The sequence below is a fragment of the Mya arenaria genome, chromosome 2 (assembly GCF_026914265.1).
Source record: "Mya arenaria isolate MELC-2E11 chromosome 2, ASM2691426v1".
Classification (NCBI taxonomy): Eukaryota; Metazoa; Mollusca; class Bivalvia; order Myida; family Myidae; genus Mya; species Mya arenaria.
The window spans coordinates 36663183-36683134 of NC_069123.1; the positions used below are offsets into that span (position 1 = coordinate 36663183).

Genomic DNA, 19952 nt, shown 5'->3' on the forward strand with positions numbered 1-19952 from the left:
TATTAGTATATGTTTTGTTTTATTTCAAGAGAAATATATATTGTTGTAACGTTAATATTTAATTGTAAGAAATAAATTGGAAAAAAAAACACTTATCGGTTGCACTGTGATCATAAAATAAAATATTTATGTTGATGTTGACATTTGTATTTTTAAACCAAGATTTTATTCCATGCAAGCGCACAAGACAAATTTTAAATTCAATGTACTTCAAGTCAACGTTTATGATATGATTTATGCTGCAACTGAACCGGAACTGTTGACTGTTCCTGCCTCAACGCGGCTGACGAGGGTTAGTTGGACGTCAGTCCGCCGTCTATATGAAGGATTGTACCGTTAACCATTTTGGCCATGTCACTCAGTAGATACATCGTTCCGTCGGATATATCCGTCGGCTCTGAAAACAACAATAAGTTCCGTAAGAGCGAGTTTTTGTTTCCTTTCTTTGACAATTGACGGGATCGGTAAACATTGAGCTCGCCGATTGTGAAAGATCGTATACCGGTCGTTTATCTTCTTGAACGGTCATGTCGCTCAATAGGGCGAAAACATATGTCTGTTCCCGATTTCACTGCCTACCAACACACCCACCCTCATCCCTGGCCTCCCTTCTAATACCCCCCTCCCCCCCCCCCCCACACACACACCCTCACACACACACGCCCAAATAAAAAGGGTTGGTAGGTCGGGATTTTTTTTCTTGCTGTGTCCGGATTTCTGTGTCACACTTAAAAACCGTTTCATTTACCTGGTCGATAGATGCATCGTCACGTGAACAATAGCTCGTCAAGATTTTAATATTCACATTGCTATGTGATAATTACCAAACCGTTTGGGTACATTAAAAATTATCAACTTCCCAAAAGCACAACCCTGCAGGACAGAAGCATCTCACCTGCAAAGTGACCCATGGGAGTACGGACGAGGTATTTCATGTGCTTCTTGGGGTCCTCCCACGCCCGCCGCCCCATGTCCGTCATCACGATGGTCGGGTGAATGGCGTTCACACGGATCTGTAATACACGTCAGCATGTTTTAATGTTTGACAAATGGCCGATGTTGAATAGTACCAATATATGAGAAATCTGAGTAAAAAAACATTATTTTTTGTAGCTTTGAAATGCCGCCACCAGAAAACAGCGATGAACGGAACAATAAAACGATGGACAGAGTGTTCAGAAGTTTGTACAGTTAACGACGGTGTTAATATCATCTTCAAATCTTTACTGCTCTGTGAGTTTAATGGATCTGTAGTATTTCACATTATCAAAACGTTCTCGTTTACAATGTAACAACGATCACGTTAACTCTCACAAAGTTCGAAACAATCTACCCAATGAAAATCTAACTTGGAGCTAACGAGCGTCGTTGGTACCCATTAAATACCCATTAAATACTAGAAAATAATGTTTTGACTCAATCGAAATTCATATGATAAAAAGAAGTGCGCTATCAATTGCCGTGGTCCTTGTCTAAAATTCAAGGTGCACGCCAGTGACACCATGCCTTACCTGGTGTGGGCCCAGTTCAAGTGCCATTACGCGGGTAAGAGTGTCCACGGCACCCTTAGAGGAACAGTAGGAAGTGTGCTCGGGGAAGGCCACATTGGTGGTCATACTTGAGATGTTAACGATCGCCCCGCCCTCCCCTCGCTCCACCATACCCCGGGCTACCACCTGCACAAATATGGGCTTAAATGAAACTTAATTTATATTTAAATCAAAGCGTATGTCATATGTTTAGGTTGCCATACTGCACTAAATAGGCAGAGGCGAGTTAGATGGGGCGTATCTTAGGGGCGTAACATTTCGACTGATGAAACTCCCTCAGAACCGAAATTTATTAAGTTTAGTGTTTGAAGAGGGGGTATTGGCATTCCCCAAGAAAACAAAACAATTTCTAGTCCGAAATGGTGCATTGTTTGGTGTATTTCATTACTAATTCCTCCTCTATTGAAATAAAAAGTAAACTTGGACGAGTTAAGAAGCGCTGAGGGCGCGCGCTGGGTGTACCCCACCCCCTGCATCCGCTAGTGAAAGGAGTCTTCCACTACTTGAATGTATTAAATTATTTAATGAGTTGATTTGATGATTAAAATAGTTTAACATACTTACCTGTGACACATTGACGATGGCTTGAAAGTTCACACTGAACACCCTGAAACGTGAACCCCAACGATCAAGAACAGTTACGTGGCTGTACTATACACCAGTCAATTGTAACCACGCCCCCTCAGGTCCCGGGAATAGCGGGCACTTTGACTTTCGATCCAGCCAAGCCCAGGTAAAATCCCCGCATTCACCCGGCACTGCGAGGCACAGGTAAAACACGGCCCATTTCCCCAGCTATCCCCGGTATACCCTCGGACCAGGGGGCCGTGTTTACAATTGACTAGTGCATAACTAAAACAATAACAAATGCAACACTTTTATTTTACTACCGTATATGAAGCAATAAGTGTATAGATTTTTTAAACTGCTCTGGGATTGAGTAATGTGACTGTAATACAAGTAAGTTTATTTCCGCCCCGTCAGTTCAAATACTGGTCCTCAAGGATTTTGACGTGAACGTCAACGCAACGGTCCCCATGTTTCAGCTTCATAGATTTGCTACACTAGCATTCCTATACGAAGAATGCAGCAGACACTGTATAGTTGATGAAATTTGACAAGTATATATTTACTAGAAACTTGCACCAGAAAATATTTAACATTTTTCATGCGGGAGAAATATGTATATGTTTTACCAGTCGATTTCCTTCTTCGTAACCTCAAGAAACGGAGTGATTGCGGCGACACCGGCGCTGTTGACGAGCAGGTGCACAGCTCCCGCGGCCTCCACAGCCCGCCGTGTCGCTTCCCAGTCTGACAGGTCCACTGCCACCGCCACGATACTCGGTTCCTGCAGGGACGTGGTACGTTTTGGATTTTTCAAAAAGAGTATAATTTTAGTAATCAGATTGGCTGTAAATAAAGATTGTGCAAATACGAGCTTGGAGTCCTTGATCTAATCTTGACTACGTCATTTGACATTAAGTGCCCGTAATCATGAGAAATGTATTCATATATATGTTCTCCAGTGTTCTTACCTCTTCGCTGAACTTGTTTATTTCTTTCCCGATGTTTCAAGCATAGTCAGACCCCCCACTACCCCGAGCACTAGCACCGCCTGGGCAATACAATTGCTGTTGGTAATTGGATTCTACCCTACCTCTTGTTTAAACTTGTTGAGGTCTTCCTCAATCTTCTCAAACACGATCACCTCCGCCCCGCACTTGAGTAACGCCTGGGCAATACTCTTCCCAATACCTGCAAACCACAAAAAAAGGGCGGGGTTATAGTAATACACGTATATGTCATATGTGTACACATGTATATTTGCAATAGCGGATTGGATTCACCGAGGCGCTCCTAAAAGTTTCCAAGGAAACCTGTTTTGTTGGAAAAAATGCTACATCTGAATGAGCAATTTAATGGTATTAAATATTGATATAAAAATACAGTTGTGTCCGAAGAAATCATGTTGGACGCGAATGTTTTTTGTTTAAAATGGATACGGGCTGGGGCACGGATCTCTGGAACTTTCCCAGTAGTTTAATACAAATGTCAACGCTTGGAGATCATTCCAGGAACATGTTTATCGTATAAATAAAAATATATGTATGAGTTTGCAATCTGGTTCATCTTGTTATGCACACGTGACTGTGTGCAGAATATATCAACACAATTTGAGTTGAAAATTGATACGTCTTTAAACGTTACAAAAAAGTATAAAAGTTTTATACTACTAGAATAATTAAATCCGATATAATAACTATACGGTAAGCGGACTTGTCGGAAACAATAAGTTGTACCTCTGCCTCCGCCCGTCACGAGGGCCCGTTTTCCTTTGAAGCTAATTTCCATTATTTTTCGAGCAAAAGAAGTCCACACTCGTACACTACCAGCCAGCTACAATATGACTTTATTTTCGACCTATCTTAACCATAGGGCTTCTGCCTTTATCAGCCTAATACCTACGGGTCCCCATAACGAAGGTATTCTCCTGATTTTAAACAATTTCCTAGGTATATGTTTAAACATTGATACCACACCAGGGCGCAAGTACATCTGTATTTCTAAATGTGTTTAGTAATGTGTGAATTAACTAATATATAAAGATAATAAATAGTGAAGAAAAGAATAAAAACAAAAAGATGCACATATCTGGGAATATAAAAACAACCACATAACATAATTACTTGTGCGTGTCTATCTCTAAATCTAGAATCTATTTTTATTTCTAAAAACTTTAAAGACATATGTTCAATTTAATTTAGAAATTGAAGAAAAGATAAAAAAAATCGATTTCGGAAGGATTCGAACTTGTGATGCACCAGTCAATTGTCACCCCCCTCCCCAGGTCCGATGAATAGCTGGGGCTTGGACAATCCCGGGTAAAATCCCGGCGCAAGAACAAAACCACTGTATTCACTCGGCACTACGGGGCCACCTGGAAGGTAAAACAGGGCCCATTCCCCCCGCTATCCCCGTTATACCCCCGGACCTAGGGGTGGGGCGTGGTTACAATTGACTGGAGCATAATCTCCTGATTCGAAGTCAGGAACCTTAACTACTGTGCTACGAGACTATGCGCTGTCAACGATTTAGTTGTATATAAACACAATTAAGGCAACGAATTTTTAGGAAATGCATTCAGAAGATGAAATATTAAAAATATATATGAAAATTTCATTTTAATTTTATAAATCAAAAACAGGTATGGTCATATATATCATTTTAGAACCATTGACTAGCAATGTGTCAAATCTATTTTTAGAATTGTCGCTTGTACGGAACGATAATTCAAGCATAATTAAAATGTGTCGTATATAGTGTTACCTCCCTTACAACTGAAAATTGATCATATTCCCACAATCAATGTACTGTTGCATTTTATTATATGTTTTCTTGTGGTTTATAAAGATAATTAGATCAGTTAAAAATGTGATATATTTCAATGTTTTAAACAGTGTAAATATCAGTTTATTTTTTTTCTTGTGCCCTTTCTCACATTAAAATCAAACAAGTTCTATTTCTTTTTCAATGAATATTTCAGGGTTGTGTGGTATTTCTATTCCTGATTTAAGATTGGAGTTAAAGGGCTATGTTCTGGTGTTTTGTACAAAGGCATACATTCCTGCTTAGATAGCTTGTCAAACGAATATGCTTCGGTCTCATTCGGCATAAGGTTGAGGGAGACAATTTGTTTGCTGGATCTTCCGCCAAATACTTTTGGTGAAGGTTAGCCATATAGTCAACGAACTTGAATACGATTTTGGATCTTTCCTGTTTCGCACTTTGTGGCAGGCTGCATTCGGCTGTTGTCAATCTTTTCCAAGAAATTTGTAACACTCTCTTTCAGTTTAAGAAATACAATCCTTCTTCTGACTTTAGCCATTCTCGTTCACCAGAGTGATGATGCTAGAAATATTCTTATCAAACCTCCGATGAATGAGAATTGCAAAGTCCAAACCATTTTTAATAGCTTTTGACAGTTTGTTTCTATTCAGAAGGAGTTCATCTGCATTCTTAGAATACAGCGGTATTTTCTTATAACATCGCCGGCAAATTCACTATACAAACCTTTCTTGTGCTTATTAGTACTTTCTGTTTCCAGGTGATGCAACAACACATTGCCCAACAACAACTGCTATCTAGCTCGTTCTCCTGTTATGTATAATGACTTCATGAACACGGCTGTTTTCCTCCTTGGTGTTGAATTGATATCTTTGGGTTTAGATTTAGATAACCGTTGCAAATTTCTTTGCAAAGTTTTGACCCTTTTCTTTGCTTCAATATTATCTTTAATAACTTTTAAATAATTTTTAATTATAAAAATAAGTTTTGCCGTTTCAGTGAATTGCTTAATCTCTTCTCTTGCCCATTTCTTCTTGTAAGGTACCTTACTAATAATTGGCTTGGCTTCTCCAATTGCACGCATGTATTTCTGTATGCGTTGCTCAATGTTGGCGTTTCGTTTCTTTCTTTCTGGTTCTGACAGCTGTGAAACATGATTATAGTTCTTCTGTTGCCTTATTCTCTCCTTTTGAAGAAAAGCTTCGCCTTCTAACAGCTTCTTCCTCTCTCTACATTGCTTCTGAATCGCGAAAGCTTCATTCTGAAACATACGTTACCAAATATTATGAAAAGGTTTTAGTGGGTTTTAATGTTATTTAGTTATTTGGGGTTTTTTTTCAAGGTCATTAAAAAAATAAAAATGGTATACCTATTGCTTGAAAACATAAATTTGCTTCATATCATCCGTTTCGAAAGACTTGTATCGAGTCTTGTATGATGCATATTTTACATAGGGTTAACTTTTTTACCAGTGTCACATGGTATAGCCAGGATGGTTTTGTTGTGCATATATTTGCACATAAATATAGTCATAAAACTGTTAAACTTAGTTTCACTTCAATATGTAAATGTGCAGTGTTTTTGGTGAAGCCAGATTCGGAGATTTATTCGAAACATACGTTACCTGTTTCAGGACATGGAACGAGCCAGTTTAACGATAGCAATGAGTACGAAAAAAAAAGTGTTTTTTTCATCAGCTAACATAATGCAAGCTTAGCAACTAAATTAACTCACTAAACACAACACGTAATTGCCATCACGACAACTATGCATTTAATCGATCAAATAAATAACTGCATTTAGAAATAAATCGCTTTCAAAACATGGCTGATATGTCATTGATGAAGTCATTGTGAAGTAAATCCCGTACTCTTCGCGTACATCAATAATTGAAATAAATGAAATAACTTGGTAAGGTATATTTCATAACGTATGTTTCATAACGTATGTTTCATTTGCCAGTTTGAGATGGTAAAGAAAGGCTATTACTTAGTGTAAAATAAGTGTATTTGCCTTATAATTAATTCTAAGACTAAGCAAATATAATATATAAAGAAAAAATAAATGCATATATTATTTGCTCATTAAAGTGTGGTAACGTATGTTTCATTTTAAAACGCCCATGTTAAAAATTCAAGCAACAACATAATTATGCAAGCAGTTTAAAACAGGACATTTTGTCAACTTTATATTTAGTTAAACGTCATTCAGGCTAATAATAAATGCCAAAATAAGTCACAAAAAACGTTTCAATATTTAAATGTTATTGACCGAATAACATGCATAACCTTCTTCAGCAGTTTGGCGACATTTTATGAAAACGTATATCATCTAAGATTTTACCTGAAACAGCCACTGTATTGTTTATTTCCATTACGGAAACATGATTTATAAAAAGCATAGCAATGGGGACGCCATTGAGAGCGTCAACGTTACCTAGCAATATTACAAAGTTGAAATATCAGAACTGTGACAGTAACGTATGTTTCATTTCAGAGTTGATTAGAAACTATCATATCAAAATTTTGCATAGTAGGAAAATAAATGTGTGCTCCCGAGTTTCCCTATATTGATTCCCACATCAGAAATACAAAAGTTGTGGATCGAATCCAAAAGAAAAGGAAAATAGCTCGGAACATTGAATAAGACGTTTTATTGAGAATCAGCGATCAGCGCATACGAATTGGCGCGTTTTTTTCTGATAAGGCGTAAAAAAGTATTGTTTGTTTCCACTAACCTGACCGACTCTATTCTTTCCTCTCGGACCTACACTTTTTTGCTCTAGTGTGGATTTCTTGCTTTTCGAAATTTGAGTGATCATGTTAAAATTTGACCATGTTTTATTTTTATTTTTTTACAATAGTGATATACCCAGATAAAGGTCGGTTTGGTTCTAAATCCCGGTTCTAAAAATATACAATAAACATAATGCCAACCTACCATCCAATAAAAAGTGAGAAGTTTATGAAAACAAAGATTTCTTATTTTTTGGCCTAAAATTTATTAAAATGCTCGTGACCGGACCTTGGGGTTACAATTGACCGGTGCATTATCGGAGCACTCGCCGTATGGGCAAGATTCGAGTGCGAGTATAAATAAGCTTACTCACCAATAAAAATAAATTTATACCTTTTTGACAAATTTGCTGATAACTTAAACGAAAGCATGCGTCAAAGTGAAAAAACTATAGATGGGTCAAATTAATTGGTAAAAAAAAAACAAGTAAAAAGCTGAAATGAAAAAGTTTGTTTTTGCATCTGTCTTTCAGTGCGTTGCCAACATTTTATTATTACCATGGTACTGTATAGACCCTGGCAAGCCGTTGATACAAAATCACATGGAAGCCTTTTGCCAAGAATAATTCCACGGAAATGATAAATTACTTTCCACAAGATTACAAGACGAGCTTGCGAACAGGTGGGAAGAATCGATATCTTGATACAGAGCGTTTGTGTCTCTCGTTATTATCAACTGCCAACATTTTTCGGGTGAATTTGATGAAATTGTCGATGAAAAAATTAATCTGTTGTTTTATTATAGATGCATTCATGAGCATTAAACATGCCCTTCTCGTTAAGACCCCTGGTGAAATGATGTATAAAAATGTCATTAAACCCGAACAATCGGGAACAAGTTCGCAATTACAAGTGTAAAGTTTATTGTGAAGTTTTTGCAGTGAGAAAGTGCAAAGAAGCAAATGTACTGTACTCAGCGAAAGTTAAAGCGACACTCTTATTCAAAATCATTATGTATAACAAACATCATTTTCGACTGATAAACCTTTAACTATTTCTAAATAATGCATTTATTGAACATATTAATAACAAGATTATTTCCGTGTATTTAATAGCTGAAAACGCTAAAATATTAAATGAGTGGTGAATGCTAAAAGATTTATTGTTATCTACTATAGTCTTTACGGTAGAAATACTGTTTTTATGCTCATTTCTTTCAAATTAAACTCGGTATCCTTCATTAGAACCATTGTTTTCGACATTTATTTATCCCTTTTGGAATATTAAAACTATAGTACTAATTGTGGTAAATCTTATTTGGGAGTAAGAGTGCGTCTTTTATGCAAAATTTGTAGTGGCATTTTTTCTCCATTTTCCCGTCCCGTCGGACCTCAGGTGCACGCGCCACGAGGAATCCATTTCCTTGGAAACTTTGTAACAAAGAAACATATCCATCACAACATCTGGCCAATGGAGTATGGTATTAGGATTCCATGCTAAAAGTCTGCTGGAACAAAGACCAACAAAATCGACAGCATTATTTGAGCCACGTGTGGGGCTCGCTACCTTTCACCTGTGAAAAATCCACGTACCTGTTAAATATCAGTTTATTACAATAGGAAACAATTTATTGTAATTGTTTTCTTGTATGGGATTAGAAAATATGGCCATAAAATAGTGTGCCAAGTGCTCTTATTGATATTTATCGTGAACGAACAAACAGCATCTGGTGTGGAACAAATTAATTCCCTTCCAGAACTGAATCCCCCCGCGAAATATTCCATGTGCGGGGCAAATCGTTCAAACCCTATCCAATTCTTATAAATGTGCAATAATGTTTCATATATGTAATAAAATGAAATACATTCAAAACTGCCTGGTACAAGGGAAATAGTAGGCGACCCAATGCTGAATTCGAGCCAAGCGAATTCGAGCCAACGGGGTTCGACTGTATCATAAAACGTTGCTTACATTTTTACGTTGATAATATATACATTGACCCTTTTTTGACTTGTTGTCAGTATTTAAATGTTATCTATATGTTTATTGTTGTATGTTAATTGAACCAGCGTTCCTATATTCACATATTGGTCTATTTCAAATATATATTGTGTGTTATATTTCCTTGAATAAACTTTCTACTTGTTCATATAATTATAAGACCTTAATATTATAGAATCTCTGATTGAAACGTACTTAATATTGTGTTACTGCGGAGGTAGTAGAGTGTTACTAAAAATGTATAAAGAAGCGTCCAAGAGACTTAATATTATAAGTTAATATTCAACATGATATTTATTCATTTTATGCCTCCACCCCCCACCCCCCCACCCCCAATAAGCTCGCCAGTCTAAAGAATAAGGCTTTAATTTCATGATGTCAGAAATAGCTTAGTCACGCTATAAATGGTAAACCTAATTATGATGCACGAGATTTAAAAATATACAAATTTCCAACTTCGATGTCTTCAGCGACGACGGAAGTTTCAGTTTTAATTTCCATATTAAATTTTATTAATACTTATTAGACCAATGAAATTCCTGCGGTGCATAAGTATACTATGGATATAAGACCGTATGGTAATTAGATGTATTCGTGTTTATCTTACTCCTATGTATAACTTTATAAACCATTATCAGCTATTTGAGAGTCAACCATACCGGCACCTGTCATTAATGATAAAAGGCGGGCGCGATATTTTTGTCGTCTGCTTCAAACCACCTGTCGCCAACTGTCAAATAAACCAAAGTTTTAAATAAATCAAGTTTTTGTGATAATATTTTATTTTACCATTTTACGCCTGCTTAAGTTGCTGTCAGGTATTTATCGTTATAGTTTGCCGTTTGCTTTCGCGCAGTAAACTGTGAATAGGTACTCGAGGCAAAAGTATGCTTAAGCCTGTTGATAGCTCTATGGCCAACACGAAAATTTTCATTTCGTTTGGTATGCAGACACCACGGCGCCCGAACGATCCGGTCGTCATTATTCGGCCTAAAACGGGAAAGGTGTGAATTGGATATACTTTTGAAAAGACAAATCGCATTTGTTGAGTTTGTGTATTTATTAAGTACGGTGCAAGACGGCTTTTCGGTAGTTCTCAACACTTGGGGCAGATTGGATCAAAAGAACAGGTGATAATCGTCTGGCGGACTCAGACTATGCGGCGACGGGCGAGATAACTCGTGAACAAGCCCACAGCCGCTTCTTGTGCATAGCTACCTTAATCACTACTGAGTCAACAAAACGCGTTTTAATTGAGTACAATTTAACAATCCTATGAATGTTGATTATATATTTTCAAAAGCCAGTTGACAAAATTTAAGTCGAGCCCTGTGACAGATGCCATAACTCCGTCTTAACGTCTGGCGCCACCGACGAGATGTATTGAGCTCGTAAAGTGATATTAGGGCGAAATAATTTATTAGCACCTACAGCAAGTAGGGCTAAATGCATTTCATAACCGCCGGTAATTGAAAATAATTGCAAATAAAGCAACAAATTCCCAATGAAATCAGATGTACAAATCTGATTTTATCTCCTGTTTCGCTCAATTTCATCTTGTCTTTTATTCCCCCGTAAAGAAAAGTTAATTTAGATTTACAAGATGTGTTCAGCGGTAATAATAATTATTTACATCATACATGATGCAAAATGTTATTTGAAACTACTATTGTGACTCGTTTTATTATTTAACAGTATATTTTGGCATAGACGTGCACCCTCTTAAATATCATATCGAATGCGCCCTCCCCCCCCCCCCCCCCCCCCCCCCCGACTCGAAGAAAAATACGTTGTACCTTCATGTTTAATGGACAATACGAGCCCTCTCTCCCCTGTAAACGGCAACAGTCCCCACGGAAGAGATGTACTTTACAATGCTCCAACTAGGCCGAAATAGCAGGGGGGGAGCAAACTGCTGCCCTTTTCCAGCACCCTGCTGCCCTTTTCCTGGCACCCTCCTGCAATTTTCACTATGCCCCGCTGTGCCCTTTTGTTTGTCAGAGCTCTTCTTGATGATTATGAACTATATTTGATTCTGTATTTGACATAAACGTATTGTCATGTAAATTTTCAGAAATAAGAATAAAAATAATAAATATACATAATTTTGACAATTAAGATAACAGCTAAGGTATTCATAACAAACTATAAATATTTATAGTAGTTACACAGTATGAATTAAACATTTTCCGTTGCAAGTGCCCCATTTAGGCCCATCCAATGCGCACCAAAAGTGCCCTTCCTAACCTAGCACCGTACCCTTTTTTCAAATCCAGGCTGGAGGACTGCTTCACATTGGTGAGGCCGGGTAGAATGCCAGAGGTCCGCATCTTGGGGCTGACTCGATGGGAACAGTCCATAAAGTCATATAACCGCTGAACTGCTAACGCTTGCTTTAGTGGTTTGGGGTGTATGGGTAATGTCGCACCCACTGTTATTTTTGAACCGACACTTGTAAGAAATATATTTTACTCGATTAAGATGTCTCTCGATTAACAGAAAAGCTACGCTCTTTTTGCCCGCGCCAGCTCAAATCATCGCTGATGTTTGAAGCAATTAAGGAGGGCGAGTGAAGTTTATTTGGTGGTATCTGCATGTCGGCGCCGGTGTGCCGGCCCGTCGTCTACTTTTATGATGAAGTATTACAACCACGTTGCGCTCACTGGTGAAAACCTGGCAGCCTGTACCTACTACCTGGATGGGAGACCTACCTAGCAACCTGTTCAAACATGTGGTCTCCATCGTTAACATGGCATCACATGCTTACACGTTATTAAGAGAAAAGGTTTCCACTGATTTACCTGCCAGAATCGCGAATTATGGATATTTAGAGACAGATGGAACAATACGTTACAGCATCAGTAGTAATTATCTGCATTGCGATGCACCTTGAAGATGATAACAACAATTTAGTGAAAATAATGGCTAAGATTATCTCGTTAACATTGCAGAATGTGTTACTTGATTGTGTTGTTTGTCTTGTGAAACTTTTTGGTATCTTTATCCTGTTGCACCCGACATGTACCTCATCAATGATGGTGTCCAAGAAATATTCTGTGACAACTTCATACATGTACGTTCGTAGAACAGAAAAATGGTAAAAGGTTACATGGGCCTTATCACCAAGAACCATCCAACTGATTTTGTGGTGCTCGGGTTCTCCTCACCAAGAATCTTAGGGGCTATTTCGTATTATTGTGTCCTCGTCACTAAGTATCATAGAAGTGATTCCGTAGTGCCAGAGTCCGTTTCACCAATAATTTTAGGAGCGATACCGTAGTGCCAGAGTCCGGTTCATCAATAATTTTAGGAGCGATACCGTAGTGCCAGAGTCCGTTTCACCAAGAATTTTAGGAGCGATACCGTAGTGCCAGAGTCCTGTTCATCAATAATTTTAGGAGCGATACCGTAGTGCCAGAGTCCTGTTCATCAATAATTTTAGGAGCGATACCGTAGTGCCAGAGTCCTGTTCACCAATAATTTTAGGAGCGATACCGTAGTGCCAGAGTCCGTTTCATCAATAATTTTAGGAGCGATACCGTAGTGCCAGAGTCCGTTTCATCAATAATTTTAGGAGCGATACCGTAGTGCCAGAGTCCGGTTCATCAATAATTTTAGGAGCGATTCCGTAGTACCAGAGTCCGTTTCACCAAGAATTTTAGGAGCGATTTGTAGTGCTAGAGTCCGTTTCACCAAGGATCCTAGGAGAGAATTTTTGTATACCTTTTGAGGAGAGATACACCACACAGTGGAACATTTAGGATAAGTTCAAAGCCACTCCGAGGATGATTGTAAAACGGCCTCCTGCACTGTTGAAAATTTCTCCTTGATACGAATAGGAAAAGGCCACCTGGTCTTCATGATACTTGTAACTAAATAGAACACATCGTAAAATTTCTACTAGTTGAATATTTCCCCTCTTTTAGGAATGCTTCGCACCTCTACTTGGATTCTTATCTTATCTGACACATGGCAGAAATATTGCGGGTCACATGGCCACTGTACCCATTAGTTGGTCGTGTAATTACCGGTCGGACACATTGTTTCAATCCCACCACTATCAGCCGAGATCAATCAAAAGGCGCGCTGGTCAAAATGTAATGACCATTAATTCACCCGCACTCCGGTGGGACAGCACGTGGCGGCTGTGGTCAGTCGGCGGTTACGGAAATGTAAGGTCAGAAAGCCGAGCGGCTGCCACTGTACAGCTGGTCTACACGTTGTCGAAGGGCCCAGGGGTTTAACGTGTACAGGCGTCAGTGTTTCAGACGCGAATAAAACAGTTGGCTGGTGGATAGTCATCCGCGGAGTCCGACAGAGTACCATTAATTTTGTACTTTCTGAGAGACCGGTCATCTACCATCGACGCCAGTATTGAAAAAACCCATTTAAAACCAAACAAATATTAAAAATATACAATAGCTTTATAATTCCTTTTCCATATACACAGGTAGCTGACATCAATGTCCTTAACAAACATAAACACATTTTTTCTGGAAGACCGGTCATCTACCATCGACGTCAGTATTATATTAACATTTACAAAAGGACTTCTACAAAAACTATACAACATACGTCCGTTTTATACGTAGTTTACTCACAGTTTTCGTAAATCTTGCAAAGCTGTGATGCAAAGAATCCGTCGATATTCAAATACTACTATCATATAGAGCTAGCTGTGATCAGTGTCCTTTATAAGTATTTACATATTAGCACTGGCCACAGTGACGTCAAATGACACTGACGTCTTTCAGCATATTAAGGTGTCCGACCTACAAACAACTTCTCTTATAGGTACATAATCCTAATTTTAAAATGTTGATACCCGTGCCTCCTTAAAATTTAGGTATCATTTGAAAGGCAATATCAATGACAAAAGTACGTTATACAGTCAGAACAGTTTTTTTTATAATTGCTTTTTTTCAAATGAAAGGTTATTTTTTTAATATTATTATTATCATTTTATTTCGCTTCACATACCACCTTTTCAGATGATACCGACACAATATGGGGTCACAAGGCATCCGAATTCCACACATATATGGATCGCATACCTCAAAAGTTTTGACTTCAAATCAAACATGGTATTGAAAATTCATCTTGTGAAATGCTTTGGCGTCATTCACCTTACAGTTGCTAGTCATGACGTTACGTCTGTTGTGACAAACATGTAAGATGTGTCATCTAGGTTTAGAAGAAAACGCACTGAACATTTTGTTATTGTTGCTTCTATAAATCGACATGTTAAGATACCAAAAAATAAGATAAGATCTTTTTTAAGTCAACAAGTAACCACCAGTAAAACATCAGCTCAAAAGAGCTTTTAAGCTTTGGGGTAGATTTGAATTCCTTTTGAAAGGCAGTCTAACAACTTATTTTTTTTCTGGTGACGGCGGACGAGCAGATTGCCGCTATCTCCCCGCCGCCCAGCTCCATATTGATCTCATGGAGCCTGTAATTTGAATCGATTTGTGAGTGGAGCACAGCCACCTGGCGCGAGCGCGGAGGCTGGTAGAATAATAGGATTACAGTTCTGCTGGTAACTAGGCGCGCTTGATTGCAATCATTCACTGGAAACAGTCATCGATCAACGAAACATGTGAATATGAAGCCAAGGAAAGGAAACAATTCCGTTTCCCGCTTTCCCAGTGTCAAACAGCAACAGCAAACATCGAGCCATACATTAGATTTCTGTCTCCGATGTTTGTAAAAAGTGGTCAATACCAGAGGGCTGTCGACTGCCATAGGATTGTTTGCACAACACCCCATATTTACGTGACTGCGTGTTGCCAATTAAACGTCCAGAAAATGCTACTGAATCACTCTTGAAAATTAATTACAAGAGACCTGAAAATTTATCGAGCTTGTAAATGCCTAGTAGAGCGGTTGTTAACTGAAAATGGCATACATGTACATTCTGATGGTTTGCAAAAATGCCGGCAGCAAAACACATTACGTTGTTGGTCACTTAAAATATTTCCCTGCCTAAACTGGTCCTTAATTTCGCGTACCAGGGGCCGGTGGGTGCTCGTTCCACTGAATCAGTCATCGCGTAAGAAGAACCAACGAATGATGAAAAAAGAACGCTCCAGTTCGATAACAATCACCTGATCTGTGGCAATGACAATGGCACATCGATCCTGGAACATAGCGTCACATGCTGGCAACATGGAACCCAGTGAGATTGATGAGAGGAGCATTGAGTACAACCATCGCTTGACAACGCAGGGCGCCGGCTGTAATTGGGTTTCAATATAGATATACATGTAGTTACACTAGCGTGACAGAGTGCGGGGAAACCGACTACATGTTGACAGCGGGGGTGGTTACCCATAAGTTCAGTATACACTGGTACTTGCCAATAACTGCACTATAGAGTAACCCTTTCCCATAACACCACTCACTACACAGTGGTCCGTTGTCAACCCCTGACACCGCTCTCCGCTTCTCCCCCCCCCCCGCCCCCATACTTTGAAATTGAGTCGGTAAGGCCAAACAAATTCAGAAGTTTAAAACTACTTTTCTAAAGGATGAGCATTGCGGCCAGGGGAATGTGCAACTTATTTTTTAAAACCAATTACAAACATTTCCCTTTAATCTTTAATTGATTTAGTTTTTCACATTTTAACGGGATCTGTCTTTTCATAGATTTCGTAAGGTTCGTGCACGTTGGTCAGAGTAACAGTCTGGATCCGAGATATTGACCTAAGAAGGCAAATTGGGTTCGACCTCGGCATTAAACTTTAATATTCGACAAACTGTCTGTCGTTAAAAGAGTTGCGGTTTACATGCGTATGGTGTCGCTCCATTTTTCTGTCAAATGCCGAAACGAGCTACAACATATTCGAAGAGATGTCGTTGGAATGTCACCAAATCCTCTACGGACGTTTGTAATCTTCGCGGCTCAGCCAACTGATTAGTCAATAAATAAGCTGGATTGGGGAAATACCGCACCGTAACCATCTGGCAGACAGGCTGGCGAGCGCGCTAATGTAAACACGTTCACGCATTGCTATTATATTATTACCACCGGGCGAAATGTAGCCTGATCAGTTTTCGATAGGCATTGCTAGCAGTCACATCGGGCAGAGACGATTTTGGTTCATTATAAACTGTTGACTGTCGACTGCCAGAATAAATTTTGAGGAAAGATATTGTTTGTTAAAAAAATTGTGATAAAACTCATTTCATAGATATTGGTTTTATTGAAACAGTTGACATTATTGGTATTTTTGCGGCTTGATGGAATTGCAATATAAATGAGTTCTGTGCAGTTCCGAGATTGTTTCGGAGACCTCTACAGTGATGTTGATTAGATAGGTGCTGGACATCGTTGCTACGTGGGAATTAATTAATTAATGGATTCAATTTGGAATTAATTATTCAGAAACTAAGTGACAGTCGTGTGAATAGTATACAAGATGGCACTTGAACTGACCGTTCGACATGGGACCGTGCATTCACCCGTGCTTGTTGTGCCGACACCGGATTTTAAACGTTACCAGAGACAGACTAGTCTAGACTCCGAGCTGTCCCCTTCGGATACTCCCCGGAAAAATAAACGGAAATTAAGTGAGCCTAAAAGGCGGACAACGGATTTTAGCATTAAACGTTTGTGTCCGGACTCCCCGGGCAGTGCGTGTTCGGAAAGTGGGCGAAGCGAGGGAAGTACCCCAGAACGAAGTCCCGACGACACCAGAGAGTCTTGTGACAATGTTAGTCCGCCGGATATGGCGGTTGAAAGAGACCGACTGTATCCACATCACCCTCACCTTCGACCGCCAGTCATGTACCCCGACATGAGGCACAATCCATATTTCATTCCTCCGTTCTATTACGGGCGTATACCACCAGGATTTCCGGCGCCCGTTGGACATTTACCTGGCTTTCCGGGCATGGGCGTCGGTATCCCCGGCATGGCGACTGTACCTTCATTGAGTGCACCCAGCCAGGCTCCAGGGCACCACCACCATCACCACTCTCGGGCTTCTAGTCAGGAGGACGCCGGTCGTTCCGGTTCTCCGCCCTCACCCTCCCCGCCACCTAGGTCGCGCGCACAGCAGCAGGTGCACAAACATAAAAAGTCACACGTGTCTACCCCGTGTTCATCTCAAACGCCACAACCAAGTGCTTGTCCCCCATCCCCCGCTCAGGAGGAGGGGGATACGTCCAGTATGGCGTCACCGGACAGTCCTAAGGACGGGAAAAAGTGCAACAGGAAAAACTATAAGAACATGACACGTGAACGTCGCGTGGAAGCGAATGCACGTGAGCGTTCGCGCGTGCATACCATCAGTGCAGCATTCGATGGACTCCGGCACGCCGTGCCGTCATATTCCTACAACCAGAAACTTTCAAAACTGGCTATTTTACGCATTGCATGTAGTTACATAAACGCTCTTAGCAAACTGACGGACTCCGACGTTGGTAGTCCAGAAATTAAAGATGTGTCGTTCGCAGATTGTGTGGACAACTGCACTCGGACAATACAAACTGAAGGAAAGGCGCGAAGGCGTCATTAGAAACTAAGTGCTATTTAATTCTTACGGGATATTCATATTGCGTCAAAGACTGTTATATACTTGTTATTAATGTTTGGCCATCGTAACGATGCTGTTGTAACGTTGCTTAATTGTTAATTAATGGCAATTAACGTTATGATTATCGATCTGTGATCTTGTTATGGAGTAATTTCAGTGTATAGGGTTTTGTTTCTATAAAACTACGTTTTAATTAACGAATAGAAAATCTTTATTTGAAATGCCGACGGCCAGAATTCTCGCCAGTTCAACGGTTTCTTATCACTTAGATCAATAATCTGTAATTTTTCACATTGAAAAGATTTTTAACTGCATTGAAATTATAATTTGCTGAACTAGCAAAATTGATGTTAACATTTTTTCTGGTTGTTGCTTTGTAACTCGTTCAGCTTGTCGCATTTTTTTTTTTTTTAAATAAAATGCTTACGTGTTAAATCGCCATTAACAACCGTAAACGTTACTTCTTCAAAATATTTTAACTTTAATTAAAAACCTTACAAAACATACTTCTTGAAAAGTTCCTTGTCAGTAAATTGTATCGCATCTTTAATACTCTAATATGAATTTCTGTAGAAACATCTTGTACCTTGCGTCTATTTTTTGTTATGAAAATGCAAAGAGTATTTAAATGAGCTTTAAGTTTAGTTTAATTAAAATTTATATAAAGAAGCGAATTTGAAAACGATTAAATTTTCTAGGTTTTCGGCTAAGTTCGAAATTTGTTAAACTCTGCGTTTTGTTCCAAAGTCGTGTTTTCAAAGTTCTCATTATATTTTAATGCTAACATATCTGTTCAAGTACATATTTTTAAACCCTCAGCAAGTTAATGCAGATTCCACAACGTGTAGATTTCACACCGCGCTCCTCGCCATCTGGCCGGGGCGTTTTTTGTTGACTGGCACGCATGTAAAATCCAACTGGCGACAGAATGTCTGCGGATTAAAATTGATTAGACCTTGCCGAAGTGGCGACGCATTTAAAACATGAACAATTTCATTCTCTTCCCGGGCTAAGGTGCAATATGTAAGCATTTGTTCTCACATATTCCATCATGATATTCAGGCTGAGAAAATAAAATAATCATTGACATTGAAAGACGGCGTCCTTTGATCTCTTTCATTCCTTAATTCGTCATTTTTGTCTCGTCTTATAAACATGATCTATCAATTGATGTTATTCTATTCTTCCTTGGAACATTGTCTCTTAGATTGAAATTTTGGAATGAAATATTGATGTTTATTAAAATGTTGAAATTCTAACCTTGACTTTGCTTACGTATTTGTAACCATTGGATGGAACCATATGCAGACACAGACGACAGGCCATGGGGGCACAGTAGCAAGGAATGATAAGCCATTTTGAAATCGTGAGGTTAAAGCTGCACTCCCACAGATTGACATTTTTGTGTGTCTCAGAATCAGCTGATTTTGGCCTTAATGCCTTCAATTAAGTAAAAGTTAAAGTAACTCACTATAGAACAGATCCGATTGTTTGGAAAACAGCCGAAAATTTGACTCTTCTTTAAGCGTATTACACTTTTAGCTTAAAACATCACATTTCGAACATAAAATATGTCTCTCTTTTTTGAACAGTCTTATATCACTGGTTTCCAGACGTTTGCACTACAATTGGCTCATTCTCAGACATTTTTTTTGTAAAAATGGTCAATCTGTGAGAGTGCAGCTTTAATGCTAAAAGCAACCGAGCGATATTCAAATATGAAAAGTTTTTGAACATTCTGGTAGGAATCCGTTTTGTTTTGACCAGATTAGCGCAGT

General features: G+C 39.0%; 2 protein-coding genes across 2 annotated transcripts; one reads left to right on the plus strand and one right to left on the minus strand.

Moving 5' to 3' along the window:
* Positions 1-143: 143 nt before the first annotated feature.
* LOC128221713 (L-xylulose reductase-like) lies at positions 144-4000 on the minus strand. Its single transcript, XM_052930317.1, has 7 exons — positions 3854-4000; positions 3211-3308; positions 2747-2901; positions 2115-2157; positions 1512-1676; positions 896-1013; positions 144-397 (listed from the first exon to the last, which is right to left on the minus strand). The coding sequence occupies exons 1-7, from the start codon at positions 3903-3905 to the stop codon at positions 294-296; spliced, it is 735 nt and encodes a 244-aa protein (XP_052786277.1). The 5' UTR covers positions 3906-4000; the 3' UTR covers positions 144-293.
* Positions 4001-16625: 12625 nt separating this feature from the next.
* On the plus strand, positions 16626-19433 carry LOC128242496 (transcription factor Atoh8-like). The gene has a single exon (XM_052959663.1). It carries the CDS (start codon positions 17056-17058, stop codon positions 18154-18156), a length of 1101 nt encoding a protein of 366 aa, XP_052815623.1. The 5' UTR covers positions 16626-17055; the 3' UTR covers positions 18157-19433.
* The last annotated feature ends 519 nt before the right edge of the window (positions 19434-19952 follow it).

What these genes read in the sequence shown, in the direction of transcription:
- LOC128221713 (XM_052930317.1), bottom strand. Translation starts at nt 3,905, where the DNA reads ATGGAAATTAGCTTCAAAGGAAAACGGGCCCTCGTGACGGGCGGAGGC. An exon ending in ACGAAGAAGGAAATCGACTG is followed by an intron (nt 2,158 to 2,746) that starts GTAAAACATATA and finishes TTCACGTTTCAG; the next exon opens with GGTGTTCAGTGTGAACTTTC. An exon ending in CCATCGTCAATGTGTCACAG is followed by an intron (nt 1,677 to 2,114) that starts GTAAGTATGTTA and finishes ATATTTGTGCAG; the next exon opens with GTGGTAGCCCGGGGTATGGT.
- LOC128242496 (XM_052959663.1), top strand. Translation starts at nt 17,056, where the DNA reads ATGGCACTTGAACTGACCGTTCGACATGGGACCGTGCATTCACCCGTG.